The following is a 17,707-nucleotide window of genomic DNA, read 5'->3' as shown; positions in this document are numbered from 1 at the left end:
GATTCACTTCTCTGCACGTCCTACCTTCCAGAAAGTTGTCGCTTTTCTGTTCAGAGAGTTGCTGCTAGTGTTTTCTTTGAGCTCTTTTTGAGTTCGTAGGTGTTCAGAATGGTTTGATAGCTATCTAGCTGAATTCCTAGGACCAGACAAAATTTAGGTCTCCTACTTCTCCACCATCTTGCTCCTCCCCCCACATGATGAGATTTTTTAAAAAGATTTGTTTACTTGAGAGAGAGAGAGCACGGGCACAGGGGGAGGGGCAGAGAGAGAGAATCTTCAAGCCGACTCCCGCTGAGCAGGGAGCCCGATGTGGGGATCAATCTCATGACCCATGAGATCATAACCTGAGGTGAAACCAGGAATTGGATGCTTAACCAACTGAGCCACCGCACCCCTAACATGATGAAATTTTAAACAGAATACCTTTAAATCTACTTGAGAGAATTGCTATACTTACCACACTGAGTTTTTTGATCGATGAGGTATAGTTCCTTCATTTATTTAAATCCTCATTTATTTCTTCCAAAAGTTGTTCATAATTTTCATTTTCAGGATAGAGGTTTGAACCTCCTTCATGATTCATTCCTAGGTAATTAATGTTTTTCATACTTAGTATAGCATAGTATAGTATAGTTGTTTATTGTTGTTACGAAGAATGCAATTCATTCTTGTGCTTTGATCTTTTATCCTGTGACTATGCTTATATTAATTTCTAGTGGTTCATTGGTATTTTAACTTCAGATTTTCTATGTATATAACCCTGATCTGCAAAAAATGATTTTTATTATTTTCCAACCCTTATGCCTTTTTTCTTGCCTGATTAAGCTATCCTTTACAGTGCTGAGTAGAAGTAGTGATAGTTACTATCCTTGTTTTTTATGTGCATCATGATGATGGCTTTTGATATTTCAGTGTGAGATATGAAATTTGCTGTAAATTTCACCATTAAGTGTGGTATTGATAACGTCTATCAGGATAAGCCAATTTTTTTTTCATTCCTCATTCACTAAGACTTTTTTTCTCTAAGACATTTTTTAATGAATAAATTTTGAAATACATTTGATGCATATATTAAGATGATCACAATATCATATTTCTACTTTATTCTAGGAATAAGTTGAACTTGGTCAGTTGCTTGATTCATTTTCCTAATATTTTATTTAGTATTTTTGCATCTGTCTTCATGACTAAAGTTACCTTATAATTTTCCCTTCTTATTAATGTGCTTGTCAGGTTTTGGTCTTAATGTTGTTCTGGTCTCATGAAATGAGTTGGGAAATATTTCCTCTTTTCTTTGTATCTGGGCTATTTTATGAAGGTGTGGTTAAATTTATTTATTTATTTATTTATTTATTTATTTATTTATTTATCAAATCTTTGGAAGAAATTACTTCTGTTGTCACCTGGGCATGGAAGTTTCTTTGGGGGGTTTTAAATTAGAAATGGAATGCGTGTGTGTGTGTGAGAGAAGAGAGAAAGAAAGTGAGAGAAAGAGAAAGAAGCTAATCAAACTTTTTGCTTTAAATTTTTAATTTCTATCATTTCACTTTTATGTTTATTATATTTTTATTTTATTCACATATATCTTCTGTATATATATATACATATATATATATATTCCTTTTCTGTCCATATGTGAATATAGCTGTATTCCAGAAGTCTTAATATGTATTTTTCTCATCCTTTCAATTCAAATATGCCTTTTGATGTATTATTTTATTTTATTTAGAAGTGTATAGTTTAATTTCTAAACATTTGAAATTTTTTGTTATATTTTGTTATATATCTTCTATTTATATATAATATAAACGTAATTAATATTCCATTTATTTTTAGATGGAGTCCACTATGTTCAGGGAACATACTTTCATGTTTTCTTCTTTGAAAACTTCTTTGGACTTACAAATTTTTTAAGATCTTTTTTATTATGGTGCATTTATCCATTATTACATCATTTTTGCTGTATATATTTTGAGGCTATATTACTTGAAAACAAATTTTGAATGCTACAACTTCTTGCTTTATTGACCCTTTAGCCCTTGAAATATTCTAATATTCTTTTTTATCTCTAATAACTTCTTGTCTTAGAATTACTTTTTCTCACTTTAATATTGTTTTATCAGCTATATTTCTATTTGCATAATATATACTTTTCCATTCTATTACTTTCAATCATTCTCTGATTATACATATTTAAGGTATATCTAGTAAGCAGTCTATAGTTGCCTTTAAAAAAAATCCAGTCTAATAACTTAGTTTTTAAACTAGACTATATAGACTATTAAATTAAAAATAATTGCTGATACGTTTGGATTTTTGTCTCATTTTAGCATTTGCTTTAAAATATTTTCTACTTGTTCTTTCAGTTCTTACTTCTTTTACATTGATTATTTTTAGTTTTCATTATTTTCCCTTTATTATTTTGCTAATTATATATTATTTTATTCTTCTTATAGTAGTCAAGACATTATAAGAGTATATATCATTCATTAGAGCCAAGTTAAACTAGTACTCTTACCACTTTCTGGATAATTCAAGGACCTAAGAATACTTTAACTCCATTAACTTTCTTCCAAACTTTTGTTACTGTTGTCATATATTCTGATGCTACACAAATTTTACAACCTAACAGATATAATTTTATGTATATTTGATATCATATTATCAGAATCTCTTTCTATTTTCCTGCATTTTTTTGCTTTCTTCAGAGATAATTTCTTTCTTCAAAAAAATTTCTTTTACTGTGGCTCTGATAGAAATGAATTTTTTTCATTTTTTGTTTGTTTAAAAATATGTTTAATTCACCTTTATTATAAAATTATACTTTGGCTGCTTATGGAATTTCAAGTTTGGTGGTAATTTTAGTACTTTAAAAAGAAATATTTAACTGTTTTCTTGACTTATATGAGAATGTTGTATTACTATTCCTTTGAATGTAATATGCCTTTTTCTCTAGATGTTTTTAACATTTTTCTTGTCTTTGGTTGTCAGTAATTTTACTATGATATTTCTTAATATGATTTTGTTTGTGTTTATGCTGCATAGAGATTAAAATTTTTCTTATGGCTTTAAAAGACAGGCTTGCTGTCTTTTCCTGTCATCTACTATAATGGTAAGTGTATTAGTTTGCTAGGCTACCATACATAGAAAGGTACCACAGGATGGGTGTCTTAAACAACAGATATTTTTTTCTCACAGCTCTTGAGGCTAGAAATCTGAGATCAAAGTGTGGGCAGTCTTGGTTCCTTCTGAGGGCTGTGAGGGAAGATCTATTCCAAATCTCCTTGGCTCGTAAATGGCCATTTTTCCTCGATCCTTTACATTGTCTTTGCTCTGTACATTTCTGTGTCCATATTTTCTCTTCTAATGAAGGGATCAGTCATATTGGATTAGGCCCACACAACTGACCTCATTTTAACTTAATTACCTCTCTAAAACCTATCTTCAATATGATGGCATTCTGAGGTACTAGAGGTTAGGATTTCAGCATATAAATTTTGGAAGGAACACAATTCAGCCCATAGCAGTAACAAACCATCCTAAATTTATCACTTAATGACAACACTTTATCTTTCTCATGGCTCTGTGAGTTGACTGAGCTCAATCGGGTAGTTCTTGATTGGGGTTTCTCATGAGCTTGTGGTCAGACGCCACATGACACTTAGTCATCTGATTAGCATGACTGGGCTGGATTTCCAAGACCACTGACAATTTAGGCTAACTTTTGCTGGGAGCCTAATTGAGGTTGATTGACCATAAGTAGCCTCTTTATGTGACTTGTACTTCTGCTAACAAAGTACAACAGTTCCAAAAGGAAGCGTCCAAAGTCCTAGTGTTCCAAGAGACCCAAGCATAAGCTACAAGGCAGAAGCAACAAGGCTTTATTTGACCTAGGCTGGATGTCTAAGAATGTCACTTTTCTGCATTCTATTAGCTAAAAAAAAGTCATGTTTCAGGAAGAGAATCATTAGGTTCCACTTTTTGATGCCAGGAACAACTAGCATGTACAGAAAAGAAAAAAAAAAAAAAAAAGGAATTGGTGCCAGCCATCTTGGGTGATTATCTAGCACAGTATCTTTCATTAATTCAGGAAAATTCTTAAGTGTTCTTTCTTCAAATATTCCTTCTGCTCCATTCTTTCTCTCCTCATCTTTGGGATCTTAATTACACATATTATAAACCTTTTACTGTGTCCATGTGTCTTTTACTGTCTTTTGCTTTCTATTTTCATTTGTTTGTATGCTCTGTGCTTTAGACTAAGTTTTTTCACTTTTCTAATTTTTGATGTATTAATCTTATCCCATACTGCTTTTCCATTTACCTATACTCTAGTTTACTAATTATATCTTCGTCTGTGTCTAATTAGCTATTAAATTCACCTACTGAATTCTTAATTCTAATTAGCATATTTTTCAGTTATAGAATTTCATTTCTTTTTAATAGATACTAGTTCTCTGATAAAATTCTCTATCTTATCATTTGTTTTCTTGGATATATTAATTCCCCATATTTAAAATCTCTGTCAGGTATCTAGTATCTGAATATTCTATAGAAGTATTGTATTTTTTTCTCTTGTCTCTTTTATAGTTCCTATAATTATTTTTAATCATATGTGAGATTTTGTATACCAAAAAAAATAGAGGCTATAGACATTAATATCTCCAAAAATTTTTTTTACAATAGCTTTATTTAGATGTACAGAATTGGGACAGTTTCCTGTAATCCAAACAGAAATTTAGTTGGTTTGAGGGTAAGTTTAAGTGTCTAAAAGACCTTACCAGTTTCCAGATTGCCCTTTATTCTAGGGCATAGTCTTTCAAGAGGTCCTGATTGAAAGAAAGCTAAACATAGGATCCTTCATTCCCTTCATTTTTGGTGAGATTTGAACTCCAGTGTTTATTTTTCTGTTACAATAAAACTTCCAAGAAAAATATTACCAGTTCTTTTTATGTTGTATTGGAAATAATAACTAATACATTTAGATAAAAAATCATTAAGCTCCAGGGTATAAAAAATAGCATACACACACTCATGCATGCATGTGCACGCGCGCGCGCGCACACACACACACACACACACACAAATTCAGTTAAAAATAATTTTTTAACCTACATTAACTGAAAAATGAAAATAGATTAAGGTCAGTAGTCTGGTTAACAAAAATAAGTCAATGTCATTTTCCTGGTTTTAATATTATATAATAGTTATATAAGATTTCATCAATGGGGGATGCTGGGTAAAGAACCCATGGTACTTTGTACTATTTTTACAAATACCTGTGAGTTTCAAAAATAAATAATTTCAAAATAAAAAGTAAAAAATAAAATTAAACACATACACACACACACGAATGTCATGAAAGCAGACTGACTTGAACAGTTGGGAAAGATATATCCCATATTATGGATTTCTGAAGGCCTAACATCACCAATATATCAGTTCTTAAGATAATTGATAATTTTAATGTGATAATGAAAATACCAATATAATTATTGTACTTTAATATCTGATTCTGATGTTCTTAGGGAAAAATAACAACAGTAGCTTGGGAATCTTAAACAAAGAAACACAACAATGGAGGCTTAGCCTCATAAGCTAAAATGCACCATAAAGTTTTAATTATTAAAACAATAGTATTGATTTATGAATAGAATGACAATAAGCCTAGAAATAGATCTCAACTTTTTTTATATAAAATGAAAGTGAAATCTTAAAGAAGTGAATCAAAGATCTTTTAGAAAGTGGTTTGAATATAATGAGATAGACGTCAGGGAAAAAAAAAATATATCCAGAGCCCATATAACACACCAGGAAAATCTAACATAGAACAACGATTTAAATGTAAAAAAAAAATTAAGCAATATAGTGCTAGAAAAACAAATTGACCAATTTTAGTATGATCTTTAAAAGAGCAAGGTATTTCCAACTATGACTCAAAATCTAAAAGCAGGAAAGATTGATAAAATTTACTTCATAAAATTAAAAATAATAACCAAAGTGAAAAGATTTCTGCACAATGAAATATCATGGAACTGAAAAAAATGAATAGGGAGAAAAAATGAATAGGGAGGAGCTCTATGTTCATGTAGGAAAGGATCTGAAGAATATATTGTGACATGAAAAAATCAGGTACAGAACAGTGAATATAGTATGCTACTTCCTGTGAAGAAAGAAAGTAATATAGAGATATGCATTTACAATTATTTGTATTTGCATAAAGGAACACTAGATATAAACAAGAAAGAAATTAAAATGGTAACTTAAAGGTGGCCCAAAGCGATAGGTTAGAAATAGAGGTAGATGAAGGCAGGGGTAGAAGCAAGCAAGTTTTTCCAGCATATTCTCTTTATATTGTTTTGCTTCTGAAAGCATGTAATTATACTACATAGTCAACAAATAAAATTTAATTTAAAAAATACAATAAGATTCAAAGCCAAAGACATAAATTGTGAAATCACTGGCAAATAAATGATAATTGAAGTCAAGGAAGAGAGGGGTAGGATGGAGTACTTTGTAGCAGGCCAATGGTCCTACAGAGGGCAACTAGAAAAGCTAGATTAAATGATAAAAATTATGTATTTAAAGGCAGAAAATGGCAGAGGACTAGAGGGATTAAAATTCCAGAGAGAGCAGAAGTTTTTAGAGGTGAATTGGAGATTTAAAGCCGTCCCTGAGCTTCTTGCCAGGTCTTGATGAAGGATAGATGCTGACAATCTGGATGAGGTCCAGGTAGAGGGTCACTGCTGGGGGCAAGCTAACTGGCAGAGTTTTTGGTGATCACATGGGACTAGGAATGGCAAAATTATTTTTTCTCTGGAGAAATTTGTTAAAATCTGAGATGTGCGAGGCTGAAGTCTAAACAGAAAAGTACCACGACTTTTCTGTATCTCTCCATCAAGGTGCTCATTAATAAAAATAAATAAGGGTGCCTGGGTGGCTCAGTCGGTTGAGCATCTGCCTTTGGCTCAGGTCATGATCCCGGGGTCCTGGGATCGAGTCCTGCATTGGGCTCCCTGATCAGCGGGGAGTCTGCTTTTCCCTCTCCCACTGCCCCTCCCCCTGCTCTTGTACTCTCTCTCTCTCTCCTTCTTTGTCAAATAAATAAATAAAATAAAAATAAATAAAATAAAATAAAATGGTAAAATATATCAGAAATTTTAAAATGTAAATGGATTAAAATCAGGTTTACAAGTTTAACCAAATAAATAAATGAATAAATAAAAGTTGAAAATAAAAGAAAACAAGAAAATAACTAAAAAGAAAAACTAGTTCTTCAGTTCTTTCCCTTCCATCCCACATTTTAAAAAAGTGTTTATGTCTTCTCAATTTGTGATAGTCACAACAGATCCAAGCGGGAAGGTAAGATGAGAACTTTAAAGAAAAGTGTAACATAAAAGAGAGATAAAATGTCCAGTTCCCTGCTGCACTGGTGGATGTTGGAGGGTGGCCAGAAAAACAGCAAAAAAAAAAAAATGTGTTTTTACTAATAAGTATTCAATTATAATAATAAAACACACTGCAAGGAAAATTCAGGGAAATGAAATGACAAAATTATAGACCATCTGACTCAGTCTGAGGATTCAGAGAGGGTGTTCCTGAAGAACTGACTTTTAAGCTGAGCCCTAAAGGCTAGGGGCTGAGTATTTCACACAGTGGCAACATAGGCAAAGCTTCTGAGTGGGGGAAGCAGCTTCATAAGATTGCTGTTATTGAATGTCATGAATAAGGGGGGTGATAAAGGCAAAAATGCGGTGTGAGGTGGAGTGCAATGAGACTGATGTCATCAGGCTGACCCTTATAAAGTTTTCTGCAATTCCAGATGTTATCATAAGAACAGGAGAAGCTGTTAAAAGATCCTAGTGGGGCAGTGAAATAATCAGAATTTCACAGTTAAAAAAAAAATCACTTTGGCTGTTCCATGGAGAGTGGACTGAAAGGATAAGAATGTTGGGAGATAAATTAAGAAGTCATTTCATGTTTTTTTTAAGGAGTAAGATACAGCCTTGGAATAGGCCAGCGGTCTTAGAGATAAATTTTTTTTAAATCAGAAAAAGAGATATGAAAAAGCTGTATTTAAAAAAAAATCACAGTGTTTGGTTATTGAATCTGGTCAATGAGGAAACAAGGATGCCTCTTTTCACATTTTGGGCTTGAACATTGCATGATGGTGGATGAGCGTTCCACTTGTGAGAGAGAACAACATTAGGGGAAGAGTGGCTTTTGTGCAAAACAGAAACTTAAGTCTAGAACTGATGTCTTTTAAGAAAGATATGGAATGAAAATATAACTTTAAAAGTCATAAGAGATAGTGGAAGCTGCCTTTTTACATTTTGGAAGAGTACTAACAAATGTTTTGTTAATTCCATGAAATTCTTAAGTCATCCTATTATAGCTTTCCTTATTAGATGATGTACAAAAGATATTCACTTCCTTGTTAAATTATACTCATTTTTCATTAAATATTTTTAATACATATCTATTATTTATTTTGTTCATTCATTTAAGTGATTATGGAAAATCCTAAGAATCATTACTCTTTTTATCTTGTTTTATATATCAGAAAGATGGTTATAATCAAACTGAAGACACATAAATACATCTTAATGATTATACTTATGAGTTATGGTCAGCTCTATATATGCTTCAGAAAAGCAATGATGAGCCATGTAAGAAAACTACCTGTGCTAAATGAAGCAGAACACACAATTATAGTTAGGCTTATTATTCATATTTCCACATTATACCAAGACCTATACAGAAGTGCAGTTCTCAAATGTGACACTTTCTTTTTCCTCCCTTAGGAATCTGCTCATTATAGAAGTGTAAATTATTTTTTTATTTAAAAATGTCATTCTCTTTTGAAGATTGGTTAATTTGTTTTCATTTTCCTAGTAGTAAACATCTGAGGAAAGAATATATATTTTCACCAGGTTGATATGGGTAGAATTACCTCACTTTTTGTAAAATAGTCACAAAATATTGTACATATGCTACATTTTAGTAAAGTGAGTCAGTTTTTTTTTAAGGATTTTATTTATTTATTTGACAGAGGCACAGCGAGAGAGGGAACCCAAGCAGGGGGAGTGGGAGAGGGAGAAGCAGGCTTCCCGCTGAGAAGGGATCCTGATGCGGGGCTTGATCCCAGGACCCCGGGATCATTACCTGAGCCGAAGGCAGATGCTTAATGACTGAGCCACCCAGGCGCCCCTAAATTGAGTCAGTTTGGATAAAAATATTGGTCATACTAGTTTATTGTTCAAGTTTCTAGAGCAAGGAAAGAAAGGGTAAGCATAGAGTTTATTTAAAATAGAATGTAGTTCTTAATTTTTTACTTCCTACTATGTTCAAAGGTTGACTTTTTTTTATTATATTTTCATTTTCCAAACTAGTATGTGGTGTTATGCATTTTTTTGAACAAATACCTGCTTTGACCAATAAGAAATAGAGAGAGGTTCATTTTTTTCTATTTGGGAAAGTTATTTTTTGTTTACTTTAGCTTTTGAATAGTGAGGGTAACCGTCAAGAGGTCCAGTAGGAAAGAGAGGGCACCCTCCACTTAAGACAATTTGAGCAAGGTTGAAGAAAGTGGCTATTTAAAATGTGGGTGACGTATAAGAAATCACATGGTACAATATAGTACCTCTGGTCTGTTACCACGTGGCCAGAGGAAAACAGGGGTAGGAAGGAGAGAGAACTGTAGAGGGGACTGCTTTGCCTAGGGACCCAGTCAACCTGATACAACTCTGCAGGGAGAGAGCCTGGGCATGAGCACCTCGATCTCACTTTCCTTCCTCCCTCTGGAGCACCTAATTCGCAAACCCTAACTAGAAGACAGAAAACAAGAAAGCCTCCTGATGTAGTACATTTAGGTCAGCCTTCCAAGACAGACATAAAGGTAGAGAAATGTAGGGAGTGGATCTCACAGGGGCAAAAAGGAGAAATCTCAAACAGTGGGTATGCACCTCAACATGGAAAATGGTAAATGTGAAAGTTAGTGTTAAGTTTTTTCAGCAAAGGAAAAAGAGGCTGGGGCAGAAGGTTCGGTCCATAAATGCTTCCTCCTTGTGAAGAGCAAGAAGCTTTGGAATCAGTTGGCAAGGGGCAGGATATGAAGAAATTGAAGGAGTGGTGCTTCTTTAATTCACCCAGAATGAACTCTGTCAACTGGCTAAAGATTCTTAGTTTGTTTAATTGATGCACAGGAAAAAAAAATAACCTTGAATCTAGCAAACATTCTCTGTAGCTAATAATGATGTTTTGGTAATATCATTACCATTTGCTTGCAGGATTGTATCAGACAATCAACGTTCTTTGGCCTTGGGTTTGACCTATGTGATTTTGAGAATATTCGGTATGGACTTTTGGCAATCTTTTATTACACTGAATTGTTCATTTTTTGATATGTGTGTTTACATGTATATTTGGAATTTCAAATAAATAATAATGGTTAACTGATACAAAACAAGTGACTGGGGGAACTGCTTTGCAGAATTTAACACAATATTTATGCAAAAAGGCAATCCCTAATGCAAAGCTTATCCTGTCATATAAAATATGTATTAATATTATATTTGATTAGGAAAATCTATTTGATTAGAGGTATATTCATCAAGTTCATACAAGTGGTTTGGAAAGCTGAAACGAAACACATAACCACAGGATTGCTTGCATGTTTGGAAAGTCACTAACCTAAACTGGTGCTTTTAAACATTTTCATTACCGAAGACTCTGACTCTGATGTTTTCCAGAATTCATGGACAAAGAAAAAATTGGTCTTGCTGAGGGTAATGCACTGTGTACTTCAGACTTTCTTAAATAGCAAAAACTAGCTTTCAAATCTGCATTATGACTATTTTAGTACCTCTGGTTCAAACGTTGATTAAAAATATTAATGGGGTAAGGAAACAAGATTGAACTGATTGAAGACTGAAAGACATATGATAAATGAAGTCAAGAGTATAAAAAATTTAAGTGTGGTTTTGATGGGGATCAGAGAAATAATTCTATAACTAGATCAATGTGTGGGGTTAAAATTGCTTTTTTAATCAGGAAAAATAAGAGCATATTTTTATATGAATAATGACCCACTAGATAAAGACAAGTTTTTTAAAAGATTTTATTTATTTATTTGAGAGAGAAAGCATGAGTCAGGGGAGAGGGAGAAAGGGAGAGGGAGAAGCAGGCTCCTTGCTGAACAGGGAGCCTGATGCGGGGGCTCCATGCAGGGCTAGATTCTAGGACCCTGGGATCCTGACCTGAGCCGAAGGCAGATGCTTAACCTTAACTGACTAAGCCACCCAGGTGCCGCAAGGACAGCTTTGTAATGGAAGAAGGAACATGAGAAACAGCAAGTATAGAAAGAGTTTCTGCATAGAAAGAAAGCCAGGGAGACTAATACATTTTTGATGGAAGAGGGTGGAATATTATATTTTAGATACAGACTGGGTCTTATATCTAACAAGATTTTGCCAACAGAGAATTTGAAGCAGAGGATAGAGATTATCTGATTTACACTTAAAAGATAACTCTGCTTCTGAGGGAGAAATACTTATAGAAGATAAATGTGGAGAACAAAAAGGCTTCTGCTGAAGTCTAAGTCAGAATTATATTAAATTGGATTTTGGAGGTTGTAAAAGAGACAGAGAAATCAACATATCCAAGGTATGTCTGGAGTTTAGAGTCACAGAGATTTATTATCGTGGATTGGAAAAATATGATGGAAAATAGAAAAATAATGAATAGTAGGCCCAAGTTTTTCACCTTAAGCAATTATAAGCAGAGTGCTAACACTCAACGAGATTGGGAAAATTGGTGATGGATAGTGATCTTTGGCAGCAATCAAGAGTCACGAAGCATGAGGGCCCTGATAGAAGGAAGATGGTTAAGACATGTTAGTTCTGAGATCCTTTTTCTAAAGCCTTTGAGGTGGCTTTTTTTCCTAAGATTTTATTTTTAAGTCATCTCCACATCTAATGTGGGGCTCGAACTCACAACCCCAAGATCAAGAGTCATATGCTCCACCAACAGCCAGTCAGGCTTCCCACTGGCTTTTTATTTAAGTGACTTTTACTTCAATTTTAGCTGAAATTGTTGCTGAGCAGGTGTTGTCTCTGAGTATATAGAGATTTACCTCAGGCAACACACAATGGTTCCTCTGGATTTGAGGTTCTCTGAATTTAGGGGTTGCTACAAACATAACAAAGCATTTACATTTTCAGTTTTTTCTCTCAATATCTTGATAACATATGTACATTGCATTATGAAACTAACTTATCATTGATTGAAAATTTCACAATTTGAAATCTTTGGAGGTATGCTGAATTCCCAAAAATAATATTTAATATCTCTCTCTTAAATACTTTCTTCTAAATTTTTAACTGAAAAATTAAAAGTTGTGAGAGGTCTACTACATAACAATATGTACATCGTTCTAAAAATATGAAAGATACCAATTTTTTATACCTGCAGAAATAAGGATTTTTTAAAAATACAGTCATTGTTTCCAGATATTAATAATCCTATTTGTAAGTAAATTCTTAGCTAATTTTAAGTGATATATGTAAATATGATGATGACTAAATATATGTTTGATTTTAGAATAAAAACAATCTTACCCTTACCTGAAGTGTTTTCATGGAGAATTTACAATTATTGCATTTTTCATAGGGACGATACCTGGACCAATACTTTTTAAAATGTTAGGAGAAACTTTTTGTATCTTTCGGGAGACTGAATACTGTGGAAAAAAAGGAAATTGCTGGATCTATAATAAGATGAAAATGGCTTACCTTATGGTAGGAATATGTAAGTGATACCTATTGAAGAAATATAGAAAAGTATAATTGTTTTAAAAACATATAGTTATTTATAGTAGTGTGCAGTAATAAACTGTGAACAAATGGATACTTTGATGATTAAAGAAGCCTTATTATATAGAAAATATTTTAAGAGTCTCATGCTCTACCAACTGAGCTAGCCAGGCATCCCCTTAGAAAATATTTTAGAAACTAAAGTTTTATAGTATTTATATGAATATTTGAGTCACTCCACTAAATACACAATTGTTTTATGTTACTCCTGGGTAAAAGGTAGTAATTAGCAAAATTTCAATTTAGGAAGCAATTTTATCCATATACATATACAACCAAGTTGCTTGACCTTGTGAGAATTTCCATTTCCATAGTAAAGGATTGGATAATTAAAAAAATTTTTTTTCACCCCTAAAGAACATAAAGATACTTTTATCCTACTTAAATGTAAGTTTCACCGTTTCTTTTGCCTAATGATATAACAATCCACATAGCAGGCATTCATTATTTGTTGAATAAATAAGAGATATGGGGAATTGGGATACTATGGTGATATGAGCTGTGGTCAATGTTGAGAAAGTCTAAATAGGCTTGCATTACTTTAGAAAATTCCCTAGATCTTGCTGGGTCTCAATTTATTCATCTGTAAAATGAGGATGTTGGACTACATAATTTCTGAAATGTTAATCAGTACTAACATTTAGTGATTTTATTGCATAGATGATGGTGGTATGATAAATACTTAAAAGTGTTTATATGTTTTGTGATTTTAATGAGTGGGTTCATTAATTCAAAGAAACACATAATAATAGACTCTAATATTTAACAGTAACAAATACCTCTGTGGATAAAATGTATAGTGGTGTCTTGTAATTCAAAAGTCAATTATCCAGCCAGCTTAGTTTACATGGAACACTGAGTAAAGTAAAATTTTAGAAAACAATTAAAAAGTAAAAAAGTGACATTTAAATAGTCAGAATTAATTTCTCAGAGATAATTCAACAAAACTAGGCATTGTTCATAAGTAAGTCCTCTTAAGACACTGCTGAGCCTTTTAATTTTTATTTTGGATATAACTAGCACGCTTACCTATTTTCAAACAGCACGTAATTGAGAAAACTGGTGAACTGCTAGAGATCCTGCCAAGGAGCTACTAAGAGGAGATAACAATAATAAGGAAATAGGGAATTACATCTGAAAAGACAAACACAGAAACTACAACAGGAATATGCTTTTGTGGCAATTTAATATCAACTAGTCCATTTTCAAGTTCTGACCATCAAAAGAAATAATTAAAAGATACACAGCCACAGTGTAGAAGGTAAAATGTGAGAAAAGAACCAATGTCCAAAGTATATGAGGTGCTCCCATGAATCAGTAATAAACAAGGATAGACATGGGAAAAGTAGACGAAGGGGGTAGACGAAGGACTTGAGAGAACTCGTCACAAAAGTGGATAATCAAAGAGTCAATAAATAATGGCTTGGATAGATTGTGATAAAATCAACAATGCAATAGTATACAGCAATGAAAATGAAATCTACACAACAGCATAAATAATGGATGAATCATACAAACATAACGTTGAACGAAAGAAACCAGAAACAAATGATTACGCAGTGTATGATTCCACTGACATGGTTTTGACCTGTTATAGATATACTTCAGAAGTGAACAAAACAAACCCTTTTGGGTTAGTGACTTTGACAAAACATGAAGGAAGGCTTCTGGGGTGTTGACAATGTTTTGTTCTTGACCCAGATGCTGGTCACACTGTGTCTAGTTGGTGAAAAATGTATCAAGTAGTAGTCTTAAAAATATTGAGATGTAATTAAGATACAATTAGCATAGATCTTAGGTGTTTAGTTTGATGGCCTTTGATAATTGAGTGCACCTATGTAACCAGCACCTCATTCAAGTTGTAGAAATTTCCCCCATATCCCTTTTCAGTCAATTTCCTTCCTCTACAGATAAACCTCTTTCAGATTTCTATTACAATATGTTGGTTCTGCATGTTCTAGCAATTTATGCAAATGTAATGCTGTATATAGTTGTTTTTTTTTTTTTCTGTGTTGCTTAATATGCTTTGGGGAGATTCATTTGTGTTATTCCATAGCAGTAGTTTGTGCTTTTAAAAGAAATCTCTGAATACTGCATCATTTTGTGAATATACTATACAGTTTATCCATTTTTCTTGTTAAAATTCATTTGGGTTGTTTACAGTCTTGGGCTATTAAAAATGTATGAAAATTATTGTGTCATTATAAATGACAGACTAATTAATGTTTCTTACTTTATCTTTTGTAACCACTATAATTGATATTGTTAGATAATTGATGTTGTTGCTCTAAAATATTTTTTACTTTAATTTTCAGGGTCATTTGCATCCTAAGCTCAAGTGCTTTTATATAATGCTTGTAATATATTTTCTGAAACATGAAACATGAAAATGAATAAAAACCCAATAATCAACTAATTTTTCTAAAATATTTGTTTTTATTTGGAAAATGGTGAATATTTCAAAAAGAGTGAAGCTTCATGAAGTGAATTATGTTCCAGTTCTTATTGATATTTAAATTTTGAAAGCAGAAATGTATTTTTAAGCTTTAGAGTTAATACATTCTGTGAAATAATAACACATCTTGCATTTTTCTTGGGCTGTATCTTTAAGAAATCTAAAAGTTTTTGTAAACATTAAAAAAATCTCCTTTAAATAACTTGATATAAGTTTATGACATTAATTACATTTTATAATTGGAGAATTGATATTTTATAGAGATGAAATATACTTAGTTTTTCTTTGGTAATTGGCTTTCTTTCCACGAATATTTTTGCTCTAAATAGATGGATACATCTGATGCTTGTATTTTTTCTTTTAAATTTAGGTTCTGTTTGCAAAGTATTCACTATCTTCTTCACTGCTATTGCATTTTGCCTATATAAATGTTTATCAAAGGAGGACAGTGACATCCTGCATATACCTATAAAGAATCTAAAAGTAAAAAAAAGAAAGAACTGATTTATCACTGGATCATCAATGTGGAAGAATTATACACTGTCAGTCCATCAATGGAATGCTGTATTAATAAAATTTGAAATAATTACAATATAGTTACACGTTTAATAAATGAATGTGATTCATGTGACCCCATAAGTTTTATTATAATTTGAGTACAAATATAATAATAGAGTCTCTGTGTTTTAGATTTTTAAAAGATATCGTAAAATACACATTTAATACTTTCAATAGAGAATACTTTGAAAGAAGAAGATGAAGCAGAAGTGGGAAAATACATGTAAGTTAATTCTGACTACAGTGATATCATATGTGTTGGTTATTAGCCTTTGGATACGTAGGACTACTTAGGTTTCATATAGTTTATTCTTATTACTTTTCATTTGGGCTGTGGATATTTGTTTCTCAATAATTTTTCAAAATAACATTAGATTTGTCAATCCAGTTCATATAATAAAAATTTAAATTAATGTCATATTTATTCTCCAAAAGAAGCTAGTTTTAAACCTTTTAAAAATTATCATTTTATTTATCTTTTATTTCACCATGGAGAGGTTTCTTTAGAAACTTTCTCTGGTCAATTGGCCAATTTGCAATATACATTTTTATGCTTCTTTAATTTTATTAGACACAAAATTCAATATGATCATATATTTTTACTTTGACCTTAGTTTTATTGACAAAGACTATCTGATACCTGATTTTCTTTTTGTGCTTTTATATTTCATTGTATGATAATTATAATTATTCCATGTGAAAATATATTCAAATTTCAATGTAGAAAATGTGTCAACCATTTGTGGAATTTTTCTTAAGCTTAAATATGTTTCTCTAGAGAGTTTTTAAAAATAATTATTTCATACATCATTGTACATCCATCCAAATTATATAGCAGTTTTCTAAATATTGGAATAAAAATCAGATTGTTATAAAACAAAAACTTCTCTACATTGTTTCCATTGTTCTCTTGGGAGAAGAAACAACTGACAATATTTCTCCTTTATTCTAAGCGTTAGTCAATGACCCTGCATGTAAGGGTAGCCGTTGTGCTATTCTTTTTTTTTTTTCCTTTCTCCAAATTTTTATTTAAATTCCAGGTAGTTAACATACAGTGTAATATTAGTTTGTAGTGATTTCTTACTTACATGCAACACCCAATGCTCATCACAAGTGCCCTACTTAATTCCCATCACCTATTTAACCCATTCCCCCTGCACACCTCCCCTCCAGCAACCCTTAGTTTGTTGTTTATAGTTAAGATTGTTTCTTGGTTTGTCTCTCTTCCCCCGCCCCGTGCTCATTTGTTTTGTTTCTTGAATTTCACATATGAGTGAAATCATTTGGTATTTGTCCTTCTCTGAGTTATTTTTCTTAGCATAATGCTTTCCAGTTCCATCCACATCACTGCAAATGGCCTATTCATGGTATTGGCTGGCAGAAGGAAATGTGAAGCATAAGTATTCATATTTTACTATATATCTTTCTTCCTTAACTTCAACATGCTTTTATGAAAACCTATAAACTCGTCTTTATGTGAAAGACTTGAAAGACTTGACTGCTTGACTCTTCTCTTCGGACCAGTAGGATTGCAGAATATCTGTGGATCAGAATGTGAAAACAGGAGTTTCTCCTTTAAAGATTCTATGAGATCTGTTGCTGTGCCCTACATTCAGAAAAGAGAAATCGCACATGATGTTTACCTAAGTAGTAGAAATGTATCTATGGTGATCTGTATTTTCATAATAGAATAGCTTCTTATGAAACATTTTTCATATTTTTAAAGTGTAGAGGATTTTAAACATCAGTGTATAAAGGTTTCTCTAGGAAAATTAAGGTTTAATAGTTTTAGGTTATTCATATCCTCTCTTAATATTCTTCTGTC

At 32.2% G+C, this 17,707-nt stretch overlaps 1 protein-coding gene across 5 annotated transcripts in view; it reads left to right on the top strand.

The window, feature by feature from the left end:
• The window catches only part of SLCO6A1 (solute carrier organic anion transporter family member 6A1), a 117,424-nt gene extending 101,421 nt beyond the window's left edge, over window positions 1–16,003 (top strand). The window contains exons 11-13 of one of the 5 annotated variants that reach the window (XM_073888721.1): window positions 10,287–10,351; window positions 12,667–12,794; window positions 15,695–16,003. In XM_073888721.1, the coding sequence (XP_073744822.1) occupies window positions 10,287–10,351; window positions 12,667–12,794; window positions 15,695–15,796 (295 nt within the window). In that variant the 3' untranslated portion in view covers window positions 15,797–16,003. Of the gene's footprint in view, window positions 1–10,286; window positions 10,352–12,666; window positions 12,805–15,694 lie in introns of all 5 variants that reach the window. The other 4 variants (XM_025866846.2, XM_073888724.1, XM_025866848.2 and 1 more) reach the window with 4 other exon arrangements.
• The last annotated feature ends 1,704 nt before the right edge of the window (window positions 16,004–17,707 follow it).

This window comes from Callorhinus ursinus, unplaced genomic scaffold, assembly GCF_003265705.2.
Source record: "Callorhinus ursinus isolate GAN/ISIS: 27379988/994484 unplaced genomic scaffold, GSC_fseal_2.0 scaffold3, whole genome shotgun sequence".
NCBI lineage: Eukaryota > Metazoa > Chordata > Mammalia > Carnivora > Otariidae > Callorhinus > Callorhinus ursinus.
The sequence above is the reverse complement of the archived record's forward strand: the minus strand, read 5'-3'. Positions and strand labels throughout refer to the sequence as shown.